At 44.5% G+C, this 18,074-nt stretch overlaps 1 protein-coding gene across 1 annotated transcript; it reads left to right on the top strand.

The window, feature by feature from the left end:
- Window positions 1-6,607: 6,607 nt before the first annotated feature.
- FOXB1 (forkhead box B1) lies at window positions 6,608-7,585 on the top strand. The gene has a single exon (XM_065941851.1). The coding sequence runs from the start codon at window positions 6,608-6,610 to the stop codon at window positions 7,583-7,585; it is 978 nt and encodes a 325-aa protein (XP_065797923.1).
- Window positions 7,586-18,074: the final 10,489 nt, after the last annotated feature.

Genomic DNA, 18,074 nt, shown 5'->3' with positions numbered 1-18,074 from the left:
AACACAATACCTTTTTCTGGGTGGTACTGCACAGAAGTTGATTCAGTTTTGACAATGTTGTTTAGCTATCATTTGCTATTTTGAATGAATGGGAGCAATCCCCCCTTTTACAACATTTGTTTCCTATTATGGAGAGGTGCAGCAGTTGAGGGCAGACATGTGAAAGTGGCTGTTTGATTCTCTTTTTCATCCCCCTGACCCTGCTTTTGTCCCTCCTCACCCTGGGAATGTCACGCCTCGCTACTTCACTTTGAGATGCTCGAGAAAGTGGCTTTGTTATTCCCTTTTAGACATACACGAAATTGTTCTCATTCCCCCCGCTGTAAAAGATACTTCACATCGGGCCTCGGTTCACAAGTGCAATGCAATTTGGCTTAGTCCAACCTTTGTTCTGCTTGTACAAATGAGCGAACAGTGCACACATTATACAGTTGATCTACTGCTGTCTTAACCCCAGAGTTAGGGGCTGGGAGAAAAGCAAGTTAATCCCTTCAATACCAAGGTGGTTTTAGCAATATTTCCTCCAATAATAATAATAATAGATTTGAATTGCTGCTTCTACTTCACACAGTGCAGGGCAAAACTTCTGGGGAGGGTTTAGTAACAACAAAAATCCTTCCACCAACCGTTGGCAAATAACTTTGGGACAAGCACATATGTAGGTTTGGTAATGCCCAATTTAAAGCGATGCAATTATTAGTACAAAGAAGGGACTGGATTTGGAAAGTTGGGCTTTAAAGCCTTGAAATCTCAGAGCAAACCACTTCCAGCAAAGACCAAATGGTATTTAGCAAACAGAATCCAAAGAGAGGGCATTATGGGGAGCCGGCAAGAGTTGTTTTCAGGGGCATTGAAACTGCCTGTTTACTATGGGTGGGGTTGGCACTTCTTGGGGATGGATGCCAAGCAGACCAACCTCTATCTCTGGCTACTGTTTTTTCCGCTTGAGATGGAGGGAAAACTGAGCCGTCCACACTCTCCAAGCTGGAGCAGCTGCTGGGGAAATAATTCTATAATGTGTGAGGTGTTGTCTTTCCCTTTCTCACAACCCCAAGGAAAAGAGATTTTAACTTCAGGTGCCCCAGACATAGTCAGAGGCCATATCCACAGCCAGGCAGCAGAGACTGGAGAGGAGACACCTCTGAATATCAACCCCCCCCCCCCCACACACACACCCTCCTGGTTTGGATGGGAGTAAAGAGTGATCAGGAGGTGGTGGCTCTTGCCTCCCTCAGAATCCAGCAAGATTTGGGGGGGTAGGGTGGGTTTTGATTTTAGGCAGTATGCTCCTCATCAGAAGTTTCTCCTCAATCTCTCTGATGTGAATTAAGGTCCAAACCCTGTGTAGGCCAGTCACCAACCAATGAAATGCATGGATCCAAAGTTCCCTGTGAGAGGTTCCTTCCTTCTGGTTTGAAAAATACTGTGCTACTTGGGCTGCCTGGTGCTTGGGGTGGCATTGGGGAGCACTGGTGAAGAGGGTGCCAAGTCCTGCTGCTGCCGGTTGGCCCTTGGCACCAGAGTGCCATGTGTCCCCTCCCCCACCTCTCTTCCTCGAATACTCTGATTTCCCAACCAGACTTCATCAAACTGGCCTGGCAAAATGAGCCCAGGCTCCTGGGAGCATGGGACAGCCACGGCCAAAAGGTTTCCCTGATGCAGCGCTCAACTGGGTGTGGGTCTCTGGTGGGGCCCAAGGACCTGCAAGACCCAGGCTGAGAGAACTTCCTGAGCAGGGTCCCTCTGGTCCCCAGATCCCCAAGGTTAGAGCCAGGCTGTGCCTTGCCGGGATGCTGGAGCTACAGGTGCACCTATTCTGAGGACAGTCTCTGGGGCACTCAGGAGGACGATTTTTTTTTTTTTTTTTTTTACAAAAATTGACCAATGACAGGCTGAGGGAGTTTGCTTTAGTGCTGAATACCCCAGGAACAAAATCCTTTTTAAAGGAAAGCTAAGTCATTTCATGCCATCAAAGTACAGATTTGGTGAAGACTGACAAAGCATGCACAGTGCCTTAGTGTGGGTTCTCAGAGAGACCAGAGGACTTGGGCACCTGCGGGAGGCAGCCTGAAAAGTTGGGGCGGGTCAGAGGAAGCACAAGCCCTCGACCTTCACCCCCACTTCCTAGCACTTTTACTGCCCATTTTACAGAGATGCTGGAAAAAGTGGAGAGAGGGAGAAAAAGTAAAGTGAAGAGAACTGAGGGACAAGAGTGCATTAGAAAGAGGAAAGGAGGGGGAATGGGGGAGAGGGAGGGGAGGACTCCCAGAGTGAAAGGAGGAGGAGGAGAAGGGGGAAGGCTTAGCCAAAGCGCTCCAGGCAGCACGGAGTTCACTTTCCAAGTCGGGAAGGCGGGTATTGTTTTTGGCGCCTAGGAAACCCTCGGAAGCTGCCGGGTACTCTCCTCCACCTCCCGTTGGTGTTTGGTAAATATTAACAAACCAGGGCGCGTTACTTTCTGGAGTGTGGATGGAGCCGCTGGCATGGGCTCTGTATAGTTTTCCTTTCCTCAAACCCCCGCCCCCAAACCCTAGCCCCACCGTTCACGCACACACACCTGCTTGACAACAGAAGGAATCAAAATCAATATTGTATTTGTCACCCCTCTGTCTCCTTTCTACTCCCTCAGCAGCCCGGGTGCCACTGAAGCGAATTGTGGATTTATGGAGGGAAATTAGCATAAATTATTACGAAATCTGTAGCCGTGTGTGGTCCAGCTTGTGAGAAAAGAGGCTATTGCGAACTCTCCAAGCAGAAAGGTGGTCGGTGGTGGGCTCCGGAGGTGATGAATGGCTATTGCACGAAAGAGATTTCCAGTTGGTTTGCACATGGGTATAATTGACTTATGTGTATTTTATACAGTTTTCCCAACAACTCCCTAAGCCTCCAGGTCGGATGTGCTCCCTCCCCAAAGCTTCTGTTTGCTTTGGGTTCTATACAATAGACTGATGCACTTTTCAAGATTTCTGGAAAGTGCTCCTTCCCTCTCTTCTTCATAATACCAGTCTTAAAACACTCTTTAAAGAGCATGCAAATCTGTCCCTTCCCCTGGGCTTTGTAGATCTTCAGGAGGAAATTAAGGTTCAATTTTACAGCAAAGTACACTTTTTAAATGTGCATCTCACAAACTCCTCACTCCTCACAGAAGACAAACTTGTGCCATTAGGTGCAATTTCTTTAATTAGCCCCGAGCATGGGTAATGTGCCTCACTTCCCATTTTCACTGGAGCCAAACTTTGAGGATCCCTACTTATATCCTCCCATGTCCCCAACTTGGTGGTGACAACTTTCCCAGGGAGACAGACAGAGATTTATTCCAACTTGGATTTTTTTTTTCACCCAAACGTTTTTACTCTTAGAATTTAGTTAATCTTCTGTTTACTCGGAGCAATGATTTCGACAGCCATACAAAGACCCTTTGCAAGGCAACAAAATGCCAATTGTTAAAACAAAAACATTCCCTTTCCCCATCCCCCACCCTTAATACGCGGGAACTACTGGGGAGGGTGTGTGTGTGTGTGTGTGTGTGTTGTGCGAGCGCGCACAACACACACACACACACACACACAGTAGAAAAGAATCGAAAAGAATCTTCCTTGGTCGCAGGGTGAACAGAGATCTTTCACATCCCGAATCCAACCCTTCTTAAAACACTATCAGCGTGTGTGTGTGTGTGTGTGTGTGTATACATATTTTCTTAGAGGATCCTAAAAATTCTTAGGTGCTTCGATGCTAGTACCTCTCCCTCCCAGAAGGGCTTCTGCCTTGCCCTCCTTGTACCTCGGATTCCAGTTTCCTTCTGAAGCAGGAAAACTGGATCAAAGCCTTTCAGTCTGGAAAATACAAGCCCTCACTACTAGTTATCAGTGGGTCCCTCAAGCTCCTAAGCTTCCTAGGCTCCTATCTCAGGACCCTGGAGCCTATCCTGGCCTCGTCGAGAAACCCCCCAAATGCTGCACCTCCTTAGAAGCTGAAGCGTGCTGCAATTCCGGGAAGTACCACTGCCTCCAGCCCAACCTCCACAGAGGTTCCTTTTGGGTCCAACTGGTTTATCTGTAGAGGGTTTGTCAGCCTTTCTCCAGTAATGCCCCAGAGACAGGTCAGCATCCCTCCCCCACCCCTGAGCACCCACCTCCTCCTCTTGGTTATTTTTTCTGAATTAAGAAGGTGACATTATTCTTTTCTTCAAGCACTTCTGTTAATATTGAAAAACGTGTGCTTGCATCTCAAGCAAGGCAGCCTAGACGCGAGGGCCATTTCAATATTAATGAAATTGTTTAATCTCCTAAATTCACCGTGTTTAAGTTACGTTTTGGTGAGTTATTGACCACCTCCAAAACTATGGTTAATGGAGGGTGTGTGCGTGTGTATGCGTATCCGCATGTACAGTGCACACACATGCATGCATGTTTAAAGATTTTTTTTATGCTAACCCCAAACAGCTACACTAATAATGCTCTAATATCACTAAGTGTCAAAATGTCACACCCAGAAATCTCCTACCACCACCTCATCCACCTCATGCCAAAAGAAAAGTTCTTACATTTCCAGACTGAAGATGATTTATTTGGGGCTACAGGTACTGAGTTTTTAAAAACGAGATAGTAGACATTTCTTTTGAAAACCATAAAGGTTAGAGAATATGCAGAAACCAGGGGGAATGCCTACCATCTACATTTGTAGACAGCGTGCAAGCGGGTAGGGTTAACTCACTATTTCATAGCAGTTTGATGATGATGGTGACAACGATGATAATGATAATAATAATTCATTGAATCTCCAGAGATGAATCCAAACTGAAGGAAACCACTTACCCCACACTAGGCAGGGTGATCCTAGGAACATCCCCATCCTCTCTTCTCTCCAAAAAAGGAAAATCCTTTGGTTCTTTGCAAATCTAAAAGGTACTGCAATTTTAGTGGGGCCGCAGGCAGCTTTTGCAGTGCCCTCTAAACCCTATATAACTTTTTTCTATGTAAAAAAGGGGGGGGTGGGGAGAAAGTTTCGGCTGTAAAATGCAAACTTTCAGCCCACCCCTTACTCCTATTTTAAACCACCTGCGGAAAGCGAGAGACAACTGTGTCAACCAAACTCAGGCTCTCCCCAGGTCCCCAACAGCCCCAGAGCCTCCATCCTGTGTCTAACCAGATTCCTGGAGGGCTTACAAAGTGAAGACCTTGCTTACTTGCCCAGATACACTATTTTAATTTTTTTAATTTGGCCAATACACTTAGATTCAAAATAGGCTCTTACACGTGGCTGTCCGATAGTATTTTTTGTTGTTGTTGTTGTATTTTAAAACCCTCGCTTAAAACTACACACCCACTGTGCCGCGTCAAGGAAGCAGCCTTGGAAGGTCAAATCAAACTTTGACCTGCCTCTCGGAGGACTAGGGGAAGGTGTAGTTTCATTACAATAACGCGTGTAATCATTCCCGGGTAATGCCAAACGCAGGGAAAGGGTCTCCTTCAGGGGAAAGCCGTGCCTGAAGTTAGCCAACAATACAAACCCGATGCACTGCAAAGGAAACAAAATACCCCAATAGCCAAGCAATTTCCATGTCAAATACCATCTGCGCAGCAGCTCGGGCTGTGAATGTGAGTGGTCGCCTGTAGCCTGTATCCCTGCTCCCGCCGCTACCACCCCATACCTTCACACCGCGCACCCTGGCCAGCGCGTCCTGCTCCCACCGGTGGCAGAGGCTCTTCCCCCTCGCCCAGTCTTGAGCTGGAAGTGATTCCTATTGGCCAAGGTGTCCATGTAAATAGGTGTGAAAGAAACCAGAGCTAGCCAGGCTCTCTCCCCCTCGCTCAGTCCCCTCCCTCTGCATCCCCCGCTCCCCCTCCTCTTCCTCCTCCTCCCAAGGCGATTGTCATATGATAGCTAAGAAGTGGCACATTAATGAAGCACCGCTACAGGGGTCTTTTCTGCTCCTGTCACCGCTTAAAACTATCAGATGGTTCGAGGGAGGACATGGAGGCAGCCACCTAGCTCAGCGGAGCTGCGGAGCCCAGAGCAGCGCCCTCCGGAGCCCCGAGGCCGCTGCTGCCAGCGTCCGCGCCGGAACTCCGCAGCCGAGCTCGGCCGCCCGCGGAGCGCACGGCCAGAAGCGCCGGGAACCGGGCGGCGCGGGGCGCTGCGGGGCTGAGCTGCTGAGCTCAGAGACGTACGGAGCCCAGCCGAACCCGGACACTGCGCCCTGGCTGCGCGCCGGGAGGGACAAGGCGAGCAGCAGCCCCATCCCGGATGCGGACGCGCAACTTGAGGCAACTTTAAGGTGAGCGGCTCACGGTTGCATCTCTACCCCCAGTTCCCGCTCCAGGTCCGGGCTTACTTCCAGGCTCCTCTCACGCCGCTTGCCGGCTTCCCTTCCCGCGCCCCCTGGCTGCGTCCCACTCGGCACACAAAGTTGCTGGCTAAAGAGCTTAGGCGCTGGCTGATCTAGCGCCAAAGCCCCCTACTTGCGCCACCCCCGAAGTCTGTTCTTGGCCTGGTTGACCTCGTCTGTGCATCCACGTCCTCCTCCCTCCCCTCGCTTATCTTTCCCCCCTTCCCAGATCGGAGCAGGCCCGCGCGGACCCAGACCTAGGAGGGGGCAAAGAAGAAGATGCCTCGGCCGGGCCGCAACACGTATAGCGACCAGAAGCCGCCCTACTCATACATATCGCTAACCGCCATGGCCATCCAGAGCTCGCCAGAGAAGATGCTGCCGTTGAGTGAAATCTACAAGTTCATCATGGACCGCTTCCCCTACTATCGGGAGAACACGCAGCGCTGGCAGAACAGCCTGCGCCACAACCTTTCCTTCAACGACTGCTTCATTAAGATCCCGCGGCGGCCAGATCAGCCTGGCAAGGGCAGCTTCTGGGCGCTGCACCCCAGCTGCGGGGACATGTTCGAGAACGGCAGCTTCCTGAGGCGCCGCAAGCGCTTCAAGGTGCTCAAGTCGGACCACCTGGCGCCCAGCAAGCCCGCTGACGCCGCGCAGTACCTGCAGCAGCAGGCCAAGCTGCGCCTGAGCGCGCTGGCCGCCTCGGGCACGCACCTGCCGCAGATGCCCACGGCCGCCTACAACCTGGGCGGCGTAGCGCAGCCCTCAGGCTTCAAGCATCCCTTCGCCATCGAGAATATCATCGCACGCGAGTACAAGATGCCCGGGGGGCTGGCCTTCTCCGCCATGCAGCCCGTGCCCGCCGCCTACCCGCTGCCCAACCAGTTGACTACCATGGGCAGCTCGCTGGGCACTGGCTGGCCACACGTGTACGGTTCCGCAGGCATGATCGATTCAGCCACCCCCATCTCCATGGCAAGTGGCGATTACAGCGCCTACGGCGTGCCACTGAAGCCTCTGTGTCACGCAGCGGGCCAGACACTGCCCGCCATCCCCGTGCCCATCAAGCCCACACCGGCCGCAGTGCCTGCCCTGCCCGCGCTGCCTGCGCCCATCCCCACCTTGCTCTCGAACTCGCCGCCCTCGCTGAGCCCCACGTCCTCTCAAACAGCCACGAGCCAAAGCAGCCCCGCTACTCCCAGCGAAACGCTCACCAGCCCGGCCTCCGCCTTGCACTCGGTGGCGGTGCACTGACCCGCAGAGGCCGGCGCCCCCTCTTCCCCTCCCCGCCAGCTCACTCGCCTCCCCCGGCTCCCAGTCCTGCCCTCCTCGACCTGGGACACCCTAATTTGTCCATTTCACCTTCGGCCAACCCTCTCTTCCCCGTGAGAACTTTTGTTTTGGACCCAGGAAACGAAACGCAAACTTGCAGATGGGCCAGGAGGCACGCGTGGGAGTTGTCCTCGCCCCCAGGAGGGAAAGGCAGGGAACGCCTGAGCCAAGTCGTCCCATGCCCGGGGCCCCGAAACCCTCTCCCACAGAAGAGGCAGGGGAGTTCCTGCCTCCTGCCGCCTCGGAGAGGAGCGCGTCTTCGCTCTGTCCGGATCCGCGAGGCTCTGGACACGGCGCCGTTAGCTCCAAGCCCAGAGAAACCGTCTCTGAGGTTTCCTGGAACATATCTCCCCTGAGGGCTGCAACCACCCAGCGGAGAGCCAGATCTCTATTTACCGTCTTGGAAATCTGCCGCGAAAAGGGACCGCTAACTTCCTACCCTACTCGCCTCCGCCCATCCGGCAGGGGCTGGGCGGACCACAGCTTCCCTGAGAAGCGGCCCTGCCTCCACGGCTTCTGCGGGGGTTTTTTTTGTTTTGGATTTTGTTTTCTGCCAGAGGCTCCTGGTGCTGGGAGTTTAGGGGAGAGGCTACCAAGCTGGGAAGGAGACGTTTGTCCTCGACACAAACAAAATAAAAGTAAAAGTAACCTTGTATGTTTACAAAGCGCCCGGTAAAACGTAAACAGTGAACTTGAATCCGCATTGCTTTGGCGGGCGAGCGGGCAAAGCCCACTTTACAAGTACCTGTCGTAATGTGAATGTTTACTCTGCATTTCTGGCCAGGTTTAGGGGAGGGAAGGGGTGGGTATGGGAAAGTTAATTAGGATGTTAACTTTCCGATTACTTAGAGACCTTTTTAACTATTTATTTTATTGCTGGAAGGAAAAAAGAAAGAAAATGAAATAAGTCCAAACTAAGAAACCATCAAGGGCAACCCTAGAAGAACTTAGATAAGCTGACTGGTAACATGAAGGAGGTGTCACCGGATAGGTCTCCCATGGACAAGTCTTTCTGTTTGCTACAGGAACTTTTCCAAGAAGCTCAAGGGCTGCAAAGAGATGTAAATGATTGTGAATAGGAATGATTATACACTGTGTAAAATGCACTTTTGTTTGCTATATTCCTTTAGAATCTTAGGAAATTTGCTGGAAAACAAACTGTTGTTCTGGTGTGACCTGCTTAAGTTAAAAAAAAGTTGTAGTGTCATCAGAACTGTACCATTTTTACCTTTCATTTTTTCTCCCTCCCTGTACAGAATTAGCATGGCGTTTTAAATATTGATGTTCTTGTTCCCAGCATGCCTGTTTTAAGACAAAGAATTTTAAAAAGGTGTCTACATTAAATTATGAACCTAGTCCAAATAATATTTTCTCATTAAAATATGTAAATTCAAATTTTACTTGTGTGTGTTTTTGAAGAGTTGCTACAAACAATAACTCTACCCAAGATAGATGTAGTGCTTCTCTAAGCATGCTTTCTGCAATTCATTGTCTGAGTAGTTTGTCTTTTTCATAACTTATTTTTAAAACAAACCTCCTCTTATGCACTTTCAGACTAGGGGAGAAATTATTCAGAGGGACTCTTGAAGACATTTGCCCAGAGAGAGCGATGAAATAATCTATTCCCTAGTATAGATCAGGTGCACATGTGCAGTGTTGAAAGAGAAACTGTTATTGAAAAAAAAAGTAGTACTTTATATTTGTCTATCTTAAAACATGCATTTTACAAAATAGACAGTAGTTGTATAAATATAAGGCTTCTATAGAAACCACGTAGAGGTGATATGGAGATACAGAACTTGAAAGCAAACTTGCTTACTCAATGTTTATATTCTGATACACCTATTTGCAGTGACCCTTCATTTCCTTGGTCCTTTAAATTATTGCAGTCGTTGAAATTCTCTTTTTCAGAAGTTACTTAAAAGTCCACCTAGCTTGTCAAGAAACCTGTTCACTTTTAACTGAGTAGATTTCTCTTTAATCCTTCATCTGGGAAAATAATGCTTGCTGCATTTATTTTAAAGAAATGAAGGAAGTTAAATACCTGCCTGTAAGTATTTGCTTTTCTTCAGATTTTTGCAGAGAATTAAAGTTTGCCAAGAATGTATGGCTCGAGGCCAGTTAAAACTTTATTGAAGGGGTCACCATATTTCCAGAGTGAGGTGTGTATTCAACTAATGAAGTTACAAGACAAAGACAAACTTAAATGGTGATTAACACTTTACTGTGTAAAATGATTAAACAAGAGACCTTGTGCAACACAGAGAAACCTCAGAAATCATCATGACTATACTCCACTAGGAGAACCCTTAGCACCTGCGACCTTTATATATTCAGAGGGTTATCTGAAAAAAAAAATTAGGATTAATGCAAAGGATAATTAATCCTGTTGTGACTTTTTTTAAAAGGAAGGATCCCACACACAGCCAAAAAAAAAAAAAAAGGTGGAAAATAAATGAATCATTGGACTGATTAAAATGCATGAAGCCACTAAAGCTCGTCAGACAGGGGACAACTAAACTCATTCATCAAGCCCAATTCACAATTATATCAACACGATCAGCTAAAGAAAGCCTGGAAAACTTATCCACCCTGGGCCAGGAAACTCTTCAAACTTTGTTCCCAAGCAGAAATCCTCTACAGTTAAAAAAAATGAAATACCCTTTTCACTACTTCCTGCAAAATAAAATTAAAAGCCATCTCTGGAATATTCTAAACTCCTGGAATTCACTAACACTGCATTTGAACTGAGAATGAAGGGAGCATAAAGGGCTAACATGGGCCTCAAACGTTTTATAAATTTTCAGCTTACATAGGTAAAATGCTCTTCCTAGTAGCAGCAATATAATTTAGAGGCAAGTGATGTGTACATACACACATTTAATAAATAGAGGCAAATAAGATGCAGGTCCTATTTCTTATTTTTAGCAAAGGACTGATTTCAAGTCAGCATTTGAAAATGTGCTTTTCAGCTGTTAAGTTCGTCATGGTGTATTGCAAAGAATGAAATAACTTTGGCATTGTGAGTCCTCCTTTCACCACTGCAGGCATCTTTTCTCAGACGAAGTTGAATGAGTAAAGTAAAAAATCCATTGATGATATTTTGACCTTCATCAGGAATCCAAAGCCAGCCCAAACACACACGCCTCCACCCCACTTCAACTCCAGCTTTGAGACCTGCACCCAGTTCAGCTGAAGTACCCCACAAATAAGGAAGTTTATAACTTCCATACCTTCAATGGCTCTCTTTGTCATGTTAAATCTTTTCACCTGGCTCAAGTCCAAAGTCAATACACATAGCTTTAAAATAAAACTGGAAGAGACAATCCCGTACAGTAAGGTGTATATGTTAGGGATCTCACCCTGAGAATGGAGTTAAGCTGTATTATTTTCTAGTTTGTAAATTTGGACAATATTGATTTTTTTTTAATTTAGGTTTTTGATTTGAAAACTGGACTCTTCTGTTACTTTTGGTGTTTAACATGCTTCTGTGCTCAACGGTGTTTTTAAGTGGCTTTCTCTGTGATTTGGGGAAATGCTTACACAATGGATGAGTTTTGTGTGTGTGTAAGAGAGAGAGAAAGAGAGAGAGAGAAGCTGTTGAAGTTCTCACTGTTCCTATTGCCTGGGCTGGGGGTTTTGAGAAGCCTGAAGACTAGCGGGAGCGGTGCTAGTAAATGATCCTTGGAATGGCTTAAATATTACAGCAGCGAGCTTAATTCCTTTAAAATAGATGAGAACATTGAGTGTCTTGGAAGCATAAATCTGGCCAGGTGCTCAAGTGGTAGGTGGGAGGGAGAAAGAATCCAAGGGAAGTGCTTCTAACAGAAGGTTTTACATTAGTTTATGCCAGATTGGGGGGGTGGTTCAGGGAGGGTTTATACTTTTGCAGATGGAAACTCCCTTTGTAAAAAGATATCCATTTAAGTAACAACAGGATCAGAATCTGTTCTCCAATTCTTAATATAAATGTCAATTAATTTTTTTCTCCTAAAGCCACATATACACAGAGACACCCAAACAAAAACAAAACAAAAACAATCCAACCCACCAGCTGTGAAGCCTCAAAAGGGATGCATTTGTTTCGTTTAAACTAACAACAAATTATCTAATTAATATGTTTCAATTACAGCATGAAAGGCACAGCCCTTGGACCGCCCGCCGTGGGGGCACAATAGCCCCAGAGCCCACTCTAGGAATTTACAATAACTTCACATCTGTTTCTTTATTTCCCACTTTTTGAATCTAAAACTCCTCTCAAGATCACTTCAAACCACGGCCTGAGTTATGAAATATGTCCCAGTGTTAAAGGGGGATGAAACTTTGCTTCATTTGCAAGCAAAAAAGTGAAAGCCCATTGAAGAGCATTAAACAAATATATTAGAATTCTGTCACTTTATGCAATTGAGTAGATCAAATGAAGGGTCCCGGCCACTTCATTCACTCTCATTCACTCGAATAGAAAATGCAAAGAATAGCAACCCGAGACTGGGCCACCGATGTAGATTTAGCTCCTTTTTACTGGGAGACAAAAAGGCTGAATTTTCACAAACACATTGCTGACTCGGGGACTAGGAAACCGGCACTGGAACCCCTTTGGAATTTAAATTCATTTTATCTTCCTCTCTCTTTGCGGGGATCTGTTTGCACTACAGTGCAAGATGCAGCAGGCATCCTCTGGCTTCTGAAAAATGGGGGAGGGGAAGACCATGAGTGGGGGGTCATTATGTGGGCCTCAGGAGTCTCAAGGAGCTCCTGGTGGTCAACTGACACTCGGGTCTGAGATAATAACTTTGATTTAAACAAATCTTTATCTACACCATTATAAACATCAGTATATCACACACATCTCCTAGCCTCTTACCTCCCTGCTTGGCACGGATTATATAAATAGCTTGTTTTCAAAGTGCAGAATCACATCTGGGTCATCCAGTTTTCTTCTTTCAACTAATATCTGGTCAGTGGTGTCACAACAGACTTGAAAGCTCAGCTTTCAACCTCACCTGCTCAGTACTGTTCTTTCTCTGTCTCTCCCACATATGTACGTGCATACATACACGCTTTCTGATAGCTACCCTATCTGAGCACTGTGACTGTAAATTTGTTAAGTAAAAATCAAGAGATGAGATATTCTTTGGTTAGATTTTTCAAGTTAGATCTTCTTACATTTTCATATCCCATTCCTGGGTGGGGTGAGGTGGGGAAAAGCCACATGTGTCTGTGTTAACTGAGATAATCTTGTGGAGATACTTCTGTCCTGCATCTTCAATGGCTGATATTTTTGTTTTGATGAACTTTATAGATTATGTTGTCAACTCCTTAGAAAGCTTACAGTGGCTGTTTGAGCTGCTTCCAGAGACAGAGCAGGGAAAAATAAAGCAGCAGATTTCTCAGCTTTTGAAATGTGACTACAGAGGAATGAACCAGTTTTCCTAAAACTTGTAGTCTAAATGAGATCTGATCTGAAGGAGGAAGTATAGGGAGGACTTTTTATTGGATTTTTTTAATGTGTCTGGCACTTTTTCCAGATACATCCAAACCTTGAACGCTTTTCATTTTAGCTTACAGATTTGTTAGGTCATATTCGACACTATTTTTCATTTAATTTGTGGGACTGCTGTCTGGAGCAGGGGACAGGAGGTAGCCCAGACCTACAGCTACATAAAAGATACTGAAGAAGTAGCTGGCTGTTTCATAACCATAAGCTATCAAACTCACCATAAGTGATAATAAGCAGTAAACTGATCAGAATGGTAAAATAAGAAAGGTTTCAGGAAACATCCATGAAAAAATTATAATTGGCTAAATAAAACCTTCCTTAGAAGACTTTCCTCCCAGAATTTTCAAGAATATACAGACAAAAGGTTCTTTGGAGGCAGCCTCCTTTTGCCTGTGTCTGCAAATAACCGATGTCAAATCAGTTGCAAGCTTTTGAAGGAAGAAACTCAGAGCATTAATTAGAGCAGATGAAGCTCACAGATAAAAAGCATTCTTTAAATATCTGTTGTTTGGAGACACTGTGATTCTGATTCATGTTTTGCAGCCTGTATATTTTTATTTACTCAAATAATTTCTTCCCCAGAGTGTTCCCTGTTGACTGGGCTTACTAAGGTACACTATAAGTGCAGAAAGAACTGTTGGTTTGCAGAAATGAGTGTTTCCAAATTGCTTTTACTACTGATTTCTCTCCCCTCCTTTCTGAAATACAATGCATTGGTCCATGATTCCAGCGCACAGGAGCATATAGAGAAACTGTTCAACAGAGGATCTTAATTTTGTGCCACTTAGAGGAAGCTTAGTATTTATGAAGTAGTATCTAGAGTGTTTTACATTAATTAGAGCAGCTCCTTGGAGAGACATTACAGCCAAGAATGGTTTCACACAACAGGAAAACACCGAGCGTCCAACTCCCCCGCTAGATTTGCCATAGCAAAAGACAGAGCTGCAAGGGTCTGCTCACTCGGAAATGTCAACATGTATATTATTTATTTACATATGTTTGATAGACAGACTGAAAGTCTATCTATAACCATTTCAATAAATCGATCATTGAAAAGTTCCCTATCACCCTGGTTGCTGTGATATTTTATGTCAGCTACAAAACAGCCACAACAATAAGCTGAAATAATGGTCTGTCTCAAGATTCCTGATGTGATTTCATATTGGATGAAAAAAACTGACAAATGACTATCCAACACTCCGTGTTCAATGGATGAGTCAGTCTGCATCTTATATTTCTGTGACTTCCTGGAAGATATTAAGACTTCTCATCCTCGTGTGTGTGTGTGTGTGTGTGTGTGTGTGTGTGTGTGTGTGTGCGTGGTGGGGAGGGAGACAGCAGGGTAGAGTAAGGAACAGACAAGGATGAAATCTGATGACTATCTGATTAGTCCAGATGTTATATATGCCATGATTCCTGTCCCTAACACAGAGGAAATAACTGACTGCATGAATGGGAGTTATGAGTGCAGTCTCCTTAGTTTAAGTCAAAATGCTTTGCCTTTGTTCCAGGTGTCAGTAAGTGAGAGCACTGACTGTACATTTCAGCTGTGATACTAAGTTTGTACAATTTAAACCTCTGAAATGCATTTGCAATACTTTGGATGCTATTAGCTTTAATAAAAGGAAAACTCCTCCCACAAAATAAGAAAATGAAAATGATTAACTTTGACATAGAAATATAAACACCAATTTGATTAATTATATTGCTAATTATTCTTTGCTTTGGAGCCAAACATTATCCAATTCTTAAAATGACAGATGCTGAATAAATCACATAAAATAATTACTTGGAATCTAACTGCACTGAGAAATGGGGTGCTTATGAAGAGATTTATATTGATTTCTCAATGTATATTTGCTTTTGTTCTATTTCATTTAGAGATTTAGACTTTACTGTAAAAATATTACAACTCTGTAATACAAGTGTTTTTTTTATATGTTCCTATTCATATATTAAAATAAGCAGTTTCTCTTCTCAATATTTTCCATAATTATAGCCAGTATATATAGCTTTGTATATCTCACTTTTCCTCATGTTTTCATAACATGAGAATATATAATATTCATAACCATCAGTTTTAATGGTTGTATAGCCTGCCAACTAAATGAATTCTCCTGATTGGGGCATTTTCAATGTTTTTAGGTTTGCTTTTTTGTTTGTCTGTCTGTTTGATTTGCTAGTTTTACAAAGACCGTTGCAGTGAGTCTTTTATACCTAACTATGATGTAAAATACATTAACATTGACATGTGGAATTTCCTAACAGCTCCTTGCAAATTCAATAATGTGATTTAATTTAGGATTCTGCTTCAGTTCTTACATTTCCATTGCTCTCTGCCCTCGACCCAGAGCAATACTGCTGGACTTAGAATCATGAAGACACTGAAAGAATCATGAAGAAACTGAATATTAGAGTTGGAAAGTCCAGAGAGATTCCAGGTAAGTTGGTTATTTTATTCGTTTGATGATTCCCACTGATACATTCCTTTATCTACATCCAAATAACTTAACAATATCAAAACCAAGTTCTGAAAGTAAAAAAAAAAAAATTCAGTCCTACCACCAATGCCAGATCAACACAACAAAAAATTAGAAATCACAGAAGTACTGACATTATCAAAATGAAGGTTTTATCATAACATAAGCTCACCTCATTGTAAGGCAGTTTAGAAAGCATGACAAGCTGTAGCTCTTGAAGCGGGGCTGAGGGATACTTTGAGTGACTAAAAGGAATGGTCACTATTTAGTCCCAGGTCTGAGGAGAAAGGGATCCACCCTCAAGTCTGAACCATTCCATAACTCTGTGATACCCTCTAGACATTGTAAACAAGTGGTCCTCCAGCAGACTGCCAGGAGGCTAGAGCAGCATCAGGAACCAGTTTCATGGAAGACAATTTTCCACAGACTGGGGTGGAGGAGATGGTTTTGGAATGATTCAAGTACATTACATTTACTGTGCACTTTAATTTCTATTATCACGTCAGTACCACCTCAAATCAACAGGATTAGATCCCAGAGGTTGGGGACTCCTGGTTTAGAGGGTCCAGGCTCACAGCAGGTGTTACTATATCATTTTTTCAGCAGCTATGAGATGCTAACTCTCAAGGTGGGAAATGGCAGGAAGGGTCCCCCTGGGGTGGTGATGGCCAAGGAATCTGAGCTTCTGATTTTGTCTTGTTAATGCAGCATTTCATTTCAACCTTTCTTATAAGACACTTTCATGTCTGATTTCCCCACTCTAGGTTCTCCAGCTCTTATTTGTTTTCAGTCAAGTGGCTTCATGCTCTGTGAGACATGACACAGGTGCCGATGGGGTGCTTGTCAGTTGAAGAACATCCAGGCAGCCTGGAGTGGACCTGGGGAGAAAAACAAGCAGAGAGTGCCATAACTCGTGACTAAGGTGGAGATCACCTCTTGAACTGCAATCAACGCTTTTTGGTGGGAAAAAACCATGGAACCAAATGAATTTGTTCACAATTACTTGTCTGTAGTTCCCAAACCATGCCAACTATGCCAGCTACCATCCCCTAAGTGGATCACTCCTACCTTCAGCTTGGCTCACTTAACAATGAGAGGAGACACATTGTTAACACAATTGTCCCTCCTCTTAACACAAGAGGAGGGACAGAGGAAGGCTGGGAGGAAGAGAAGCTGGATGCAAATCTGATGATTCTGCTAGCACGGACCTTTCAAAGGGTCCCCCAACACATCTCCTTTTAATTTAGTTCCAGCCAATTCAACTCAGTTTCATTTAATCCAATTCGACAAATATCACTAAGCATCACATGTATAAACAAGATCTTTCCAGAAGATTATTTTGCTCAGAAGACCTTAATTTGAGTCCTACTTGTACCTAAATAGTTCTGAGCAAGTCTCCTGAGCTCTCTCTCAGTTACCCTTCTCTCAGAAGAGAATAAGGTGGCCTCAAAGGCTTGTTTCAGTGATCAAGTGGAGCAAAACAGATGAAAGCACTTTGAAGGGCCATGCAAACTTCAGTTACCATTATTGTTAATGATGGGTAAATAGTAAAGTAAAAATCATTATTAAAAATTGTCCTGAGAACCCACAGAACAAGAGAAAACATCTGCAAACAAAGCAACTGACAAGGGATTAATCTCTAAAACATACGAAAAGCTCATGCAGCTAAACATAAAACAAAGCAATAAAAAATGGGTGGAAGATCTAAATAGACATTTCTCCAAAGAAGACATACAGATAGTTAAAAGCACATGAAAAGATGCTTGATATTACTCATTATTAAAAAAATGAAATAAAAACTACAATGTGGTATCACCTCACACTGATCAGAACAGTGATCATCAAAATATCTACAAGCAAAAAATACTAGAGAGGGTGTGAAGAAAAGGGAATCCTCTTACAATATTGGTGGGAACATATATTGACACAGAGCCACTGTGGAGAACACAGTATGAAGTTTCTTTAAAAAACTAAAAATAGACCTACCATATGACCCTGCAGTTCCATTCCTGGACATATACTTAGAGAAAACGTAATTTGAAACAACACATGCATCCCAGTGTTCAGTTCAGCACTATTTAACAGTAAGCAGGACATGGAAGCAATCTAAGTATCCATTGCCAGAGGAATGAGTAAATGGTACACACACACAATGGAATGTTACTCAGCCAAAAAACAGAACAAAATAATGCCATTTGCTGCAACTGTTTTATACATGGTAGTGTGTATATATGTCAATCCTACTCTCTCAATTCATCTCACCCGCCCCTTCCCCTGTATCCACAAGTTGATTCTCTATATCTGTATCTCTACTCCTGCCCTACAAACAAGCACATCTGTACCATCTTTATAGACTCTATACATATGTGTTAATAGATGATATTTATTTTTCTCTTTCTGACTTACTTCATTCTGTATGACAGAATAAAGT

The sequence above is a fragment of the Muntiacus reevesi genome, chromosome 7 (genome assembly GCF_963930625.1).
Source record: "Muntiacus reevesi chromosome 7, mMunRee1.1, whole genome shotgun sequence".
Classification (NCBI taxonomy): Eukaryota; Metazoa; Chordata; class Mammalia; order Artiodactyla; family Cervidae; genus Muntiacus; species Muntiacus reevesi.
Note: the sequence above shows the minus strand (reverse complement) of the source record. Positions and strands in the feature narration are given on the sequence as shown.